The sequence below is a fragment of the Halichoeres trimaculatus genome, unplaced genomic scaffold (assembly GCF_033239565.1).
Source record: "Halichoeres trimaculatus isolate MK-OKI-2021-1 unplaced genomic scaffold, fHalTri1.1 fHalTri1_scaffold_4, whole genome shotgun sequence".
NCBI classification, from domain to species: Eukaryota; Metazoa; Chordata; class Actinopteri; order Labriformes; family Labridae; genus Halichoeres; species Halichoeres trimaculatus.
In genome coordinates, this window is record NW_027437182.1 from 2,804,712 (window position 1) to 2,811,195 (window position 6,484).

Here is a 6,484-nt window from a genome sequence, read left to right on the forward strand (position 1 = left end):
ATGATGCCCCAAACACAGTCTTTTCCCAAATAATATAAAAATCCCAATCAAACTAAAATTGACCCGCTTGTCCTTGAGTCCTTTTAAATTGACTTTCCCACAGTTTTTTTGTCCTCGTTGCCCACAACGGAAAACGCTGTAAATCCCCCCAGAAACACAAGGTAATCCACACAAAAAAAACAAACAAAACAAAAGTGCCACAAGAAAGATGATCCCACCACTCCCAGAGCAACGTAAATCCACACAAAGGTCCTTCTGCTCCTGGCACAAACTCCTGGTTCCCGGGATGTTGGATCCTTCAAGTAACTACCATCCGTTTATTCATTTTAAGTTTATTGCCCCTTTTACCGGACAGCTTGTTACTTTTCCTTGTCTTTCTTTCTTTTCTTTTTTTCAGGTCCCTGACACCACATTCTCCTTTTGTCATTTCACCCTTATTTTCATTTGTTACTCATAAACAAACTCAGACATAATGACAACATGTACCCCAACATATCTTTATATTTTTCTTATTTCTTTTTTAACAAACTGAAAACCAACCCCTCATTACGTTGATTGCGCTTTCATTAATTTCATTCTCTCATTTAATTAAATGTTCTTTTTTGGTGACACTGTTGCAGAACAAACTGGCTGATTTTTGAAAAGCATAATCCTCTGAGATTGTGTTTATTTTCTCTTTTTTAAAAACAACTTTTGGATGCCCAGTGGTAACTGATTCTGGTTTGCTTTGTGCGGTATTAGAAGTGTTTTGAGGTTGACCAAGTCTATGAAATTTAGTGCTTTCAGTTTGTCATGGGCAGGGGTCTTCAACCTGTGGCTCTGGAGCCTCATGCGGCTCTTTGACTCCTTTGCAGTGGCTCCTTGTATCTTTAAAAAATATAATTAAAATAAAGGGCTTTTAATATTTTAATGATAACAACACAGACACTAAGTAAAATCATAATATAAAATTTGGACTAAAAATACATCACCTCTTGAAACAAAGCTTTAGTTTTTATGTCATGTTTTTGTAGTTTTTTAAAAACAAAGTTGAATTTTTTTTTTCAATTTTTTGACATTTTTGGAAATTAAGAAAAAGAATTCCACACATTTAAAAGATTTTTAAATTTTTTTATTTTTTATATAAATCCCTTTTTTTGCAATTTTAAAAAGGTTTTTACAATTTTTGGAAATTAAGCAAAATTTTGAAATTACATTATTTAGGTTTTTTTTTTGTTGCAAATTTCTGACATTTCATCAAATTCCTTTGAAATTTTGCACATTTTTTAAATTCATTTCTTATTTAGCAAATTTTTAATCTCTTTTTCAATTTCCAAATTTTGCCAAATGTATAAAATCTTTGAAACTACAAATTTCTTTTTTTTTTCTTCAATTTGCAAATTTATTAAAAAATAAATTAAATACATTGAATAAATTAATTTAAAAAAATGAAAAAAACAAGAAATCACATGTACAAATTTATAAACACTAAAGCTTCTCATTTAGATAATTATTCACCTGATTGTACACTTTTTTTGTCTTAATTTGAAGATAAAGTAGATTTTGCGGCTCCCGAATGACTTTTATCCAGGTGAGCTGAGGAAAAACGTTTCTTTTGAAAGTGAAGGTTGCAGACCCCTGGAGAATGTAAGATCTATCTCTGATAGTATGGATGAGCTAGCCGTGCTAACCCAGCACCAGAGAGAACACCAGGGGGCAGAGTAGGGTAAGAAATATCCAGGGCTAAAATTGTTGTTTTCAGATCAAAACAGTCTGAACATGAAAAACATTCCTGATACAATCCAGATCCTGATCCTGCCATAAACACATCCTGACATATTTTCCCCATATCGCCCCCTGATGGAGAACATGTTCCTTGGTCTGAAGCAGAGTTTGCTGATGTTTACACAGCACGTAACTCTGCAGAAAACTGACCACTGATCATCTGGGATCAAGTTTATCAGTCTGTGATGATGGTGTATAGAAATATTTAAATAGAGCATCATGTGACTTTCACAGCTGATAAATTAGAAAGACCAAAACCCTGAAGGACCCCTTTTCAAATTCTAAGAAAGAAGAAGAAACCATTGTAGTGTTACATGCATGAACACTGATCTGATGCACAGGTACTGATGTTGACACTCATATCCTCTGCTCTGTGTCTTCTGGTTACTGGATCATTGACGTAAAACACAATGCACAGACTCATGCTGGAGATGTTTGGTTTATTAAGGTAAATTTCAGTGAATCAGACATGTCAGTAGATTTTTAAGCACTGAAATCAGCCAGGACGTAGCATCAGTCAAAGGCCGCTGGAGACGTGACCGTCTCATTGCTTCTCCCTGATTTCCAGGTCCCGTCCACAGATGTAAGATCTGTGTCTTTCACAAAACAAGTCATTGGGGATTTCTTTGTCCACTGTGGGTAGAAACACATCACACAGGTGGTTTGTTTGGCTTTTATCAATCATGTTAGAGTTACACAAACAAAGATGAACACAGTTTTATTTTTACAATGGAAAAAAAAATCGTACATGCATAGTTCACTTCCAGGCAGTCTTGCTTCTGCCCATAGTTGTTGGGATGACCTGGGCCCCAAAACCTGTAAGTGAATGGTCTGCCATTCACCCACTTCCAGTAGCCCTCCTGCAAGAAAAGGATGATTCAGTCAGTCGTTGACAGGGGTGAAGTTATACCCCCGAATTACATTTCTACCAAAGTTTGGATGATGGAAATGCAGCTTCTGTGTCTGAAAGGCAAAACTTGATGCACACAGTGTCCTCAGAGAATGAGCTACATGTAAAAGCTTGTAAAAGACAGCCCTAACTTGTCCAGTAAACATTGCTCTCAGCTTCAAAACTTAAATTAATAATAACTAGAAAAGCAGTCAGAGCGCAGACCTCCACCAAGCATATTGTAATTGTCATCAACACTTTAGTCCGACTTTAATGTTATACTTCCTTTAAGCAGACTGTCTGCTACAATTTGGTGTTAGTTGCAGGTTTGTACGATAATTTTTTTCCTGACAGTGTTGAAAATGATGATGACCCAGTACATATTTCATCTTCTGGATATTTGTATCCAGAATATTGCCAGGATCTGGATCGTACTTTTGCATTTGTCAGAAATTATGGTGACCTTGTCTTGTATTGTTTTTCTAAACAATCCGTTATAAACACATATGGTGAAAACGGCCCTATCTCACAATGATAAAAAAAATCCTTTAAAAAAGTCCTGGATCCAGACAAGAGCACCCATCTGCCGGGACTGAGCGTCACCATATCGTCAACACATAGCGGAAAAGGCAAACCGAAAGTTTGTCTTCTTCGTGTCCTTTTTTTTTTTGTAATGTAAGAATGTGCAATTAAAGTTATAACAGTACTGAAGATTCTTTTGTTTTTGGAGCCCTTTTTTTCCCTTTTTTATAGTATTACCAAAGTATAATTAACATTATTCACAGAGTTGCAGCCAGGGGCTAAGATACAGCAATCATCCAACAAAGATGCACAAAAATATACACATAACAACACAAGAAACAGAAAAGTTAAAATATTCTTCGTGTTCTTTTTGACTTTTTTTGGCGCCACGGTGCTCTCATTAAACTGAAAGTTGGACATATTTGAGATTTTATTCGGGGCTCCACAACAAAATGTGTTTTTAATTTCCTGTTTATGGTTAACGGACATCTGGCGCTATATCCCTGGTTGTGTTTCTTTACCATTTTTTGTTGTATTTCTGGTTTAAATTTTTGTTTCCTGTTTTGTTTCTTACCGTTTCATTTGAAACGTGCATAATATATGTAAACAGCATAACGTCTACAAAATCTGGTTACGTCAAAATTTTATTTGTGTTTCATTGAGATCTGGTATTATTGGGTCTAAGGGGCGCCCGAGTTCCTGCATGGTGTCGTACAGCGGAAAAAGTGAAAAATATAGATGAAGAAGACAAACTTCCGATTTGCCTTTTCCGCTATGTGTTGACGATATGGCGACGCTCAGTCCCTGCAGATGGGTGCCTCTCGATCCAGACGGTGATCCGGATCACCTCCAAAATTTAATCACTTCTTCCTTTTCCCACTTCAAACATTTCCTGAAAATGTCCTCAAGATCCGTTTGTTACTTTTTGATTTATGTTTGTAATAACGAAGTAATAATAGTTAAAGCTGCAAGCAGCGCTAAGCGGGCCCTCGGCCCACGTGCGCCCATCAGGGCATGTCCTGGCCTTTTCCGCTGAAGCAGCATAATCTGCTTCAGCCATGTGAGTGGATGCATACATGAACTTGGACCTCATATGAAGGAGTTACACTGACTTCCTGGTTCATGGCTGGATATCAGAGTTTGACTAGACGCCAAAGACACCCTTACCTCCCGTTGCACTTTTATGTATCTTTTTCTTTTATGTATTGTTCTCACAGTATTGTATTATGTTGCTTTTATCCATAGTGTTCTTATTTGTTCTCTGATACGGCTGTAAAGCACTTTGGGGGCCTTTTGGGTTTCTGTAAAGGACTTTAGAAATAAACATTGATTGATTTAACTATAGAACATGACGTAATACATGATGCTTTATGAGGGCTTGAAAAACATTTGAGAAGGGTTTTAAATGACGGATAAAAACATATTACATCCTATTGACAGTAAGGGGCGCTGTACTTTGAGCTGAAACAGGCATATAGATATGTTCAGGATGACACGCTTAACAAGTGTGTGCATTTTGGTCCTGAGACAACAAAATACAAGACAGCTATTGAGGTTTTCCTGATGCTGAAGAACAAAATTTCAGAGCTCTAGCTCAAAGTAGCCCAAGGTAGGAGCCACTAGGGGGTGATTCATAAAATTTCACAGCCGACTCAATTTTGTGGCTTGGTGCGTTTGGGTTTATCTCAAGCAAAACGCACGCAATTTGCACTCCTACAGATACTGTTGTTTCATATGACTTATGAACCCAGAGAATACAAAAACCACACAATACAAAATGAGAACAGAGGGCCAAAATAAAAGCTAAAAACACCAGTCAGCAGGAGAAAGAGAGTAGGAAACAGGACAGCAAATATTAAAAACAATATTAAGAGTGTTAATAGAATAAAACGACAGCACCCGGCTCAGGTATGACCAGATGTCAGACTTGATAACACCTGAAAATGAGCAATGTTCTTCGTCTCACTCAGCCATTAGTCCTTGGAGGATTTAAGTTCTTCAGTTGGAGGCGAGTGCTTTGCTTTTTAAAGTGTTTATCTTATTTTCAGTTTGCTATTTAAGCTTAAAGAATGACCCGTAAAACACTCACCCGGACTGCATCATACCCGCCGATCCACGTTGGTTTATCCCTGCCTGATGCCCTTCTTATCAAGCCCAAGAGAGCCTCGTAATCTGCTTTGCTGTGGATCGAAGCAAGATTTCCCCCAATGCTGATGCAGTGCTCCTACAGGAAGACCAACAAGACGCTGAGTGAAGCGAGACCACAACAATCGTACATCAGAAACACGCCACGAGTGGTGCTGACTCATCATTTTCTTACCTCAGCATCATCCCAAGGCTTCTCCTCGTGGAAGAACATATAACAGCTGTCGTTTAACTCAGTCCAACCTTCGGAGCAGGCCATACAGCAGCCTCCTGCAACAAACATGGTTTATGCCATTTAGCCTCAGAAATAGAGGACCTTCGTGTCTGTGATTACAAGAAGAAAGAAGCACCAACCTCTTTTGGTACATCCGGCCTGTGAATGTCAAAAACAAAATTATTGTTTCTGTACTCACAGCATCACAGCTTCATTCGTAAACCAATCACCACCAGTGTTTTTCAAATTACGTTAAAAGAGTTATTAGTTATAGCAACTGTATACTGTGCTTTGTTTTTTGTTTCTCTTCTCGCGCCTCTCTTGGAAGTCTTTGGCGCCCCCCAGGGCGTTGAAAACCACTGGTCTAAAAGAAGCCTAACAAGGGCAAAACAAACTCTCTGATCATACTTACATCTGCGCCCAGCCACAGGCCAAGAGCCACAACAAGACCAAACACCAAGGCCATCTGGGGGAAGATCAAACGTGGTTATCAGCCTTGATAGTTTACAACATGTTTGTTTCTTTTGACTCCAATCGTCCAGTGCACCAAACATGAAACAAGAAGTAATGAGATGTCTTGATTACCGTCATTACAAAGACGAAAAACTTGCTCCCATACTTTGATTCCTCAGAGGGGGCTCCAAACTTAGTTTATTATCTCAAATTTAGGAGTAAAGGACAATTATCTCAAAGATCTCTGATGCCATATTGTGTATTTTTCTTTTTCTTGTCACTCCTTTGAGCACAGATATCTCAAGGATATTTTTCCAACTTTTGAGTAATCGATCTCATCTGTAAACTTTTTAAGGTTTCTAGCTAATTTCATAATCCATTTTTAAAAGCTTTCCCAGTTTTGCTTGGGGCAGAGTTTCTGTCAGTTGATGTGTCACACTGTAAAGAAAGTATCTTGACTCACCTTGTTGTGACGATCAGACGAGACTTGATTAGTA

At 38.0% G+C, this 6,484-nt stretch overlaps 1 protein-coding gene across 1 annotated transcript; it reads right to left on the minus strand.

Annotated features, from left to right (window-relative positions):
* Nucleotides 1–2,195: 2,195 nt before the first annotated feature.
* Nucleotides 2,196–6,484, minus strand: LOC141789533 (galactose-specific lectin nattectin-like). The gene is made up of 7 exons (XM_074668983.1): nt 6,451–6,484; nt 5,947–6,000; nt 5,675–5,693; nt 5,496–5,590; nt 5,265–5,399; nt 2,513–2,624; nt 2,196–2,397 (listed from the first exon to the last, which is right to left on the minus strand). Exons 2-7 carry the CDS (start codon nt 5,998–6,000, stop codon nt 2,309–2,311), a joined length of 504 nt encoding a protein of 167 aa, XP_074525084.1. The 5' UTR covers nt 6,451–6,484; the 3' UTR covers nt 2,196–2,308.

Coding starts and splice junctions, on each gene's coding strand:
- LOC141789533 (XM_074668983.1), bottom strand. CDS start 6,000: ATGGCCTTGGTGTTTGGTCTTGTTGTGGCTCTTGGCCTGTGGCTGGGC. Junction 5,400..5,495: donor AGCCTTGGGATGATGCTGAG/GTAAGAAAATGA, acceptor GTCTTCCTGTAG/GAGCACTGCATCAGCATTGG. Junction 2,398..2,512: donor CCTGGAAGTGAACTATGCAT/GTACGATTTTTT, acceptor TTCTACCCACAG/TGGACAAAGAAATCCCCAAT.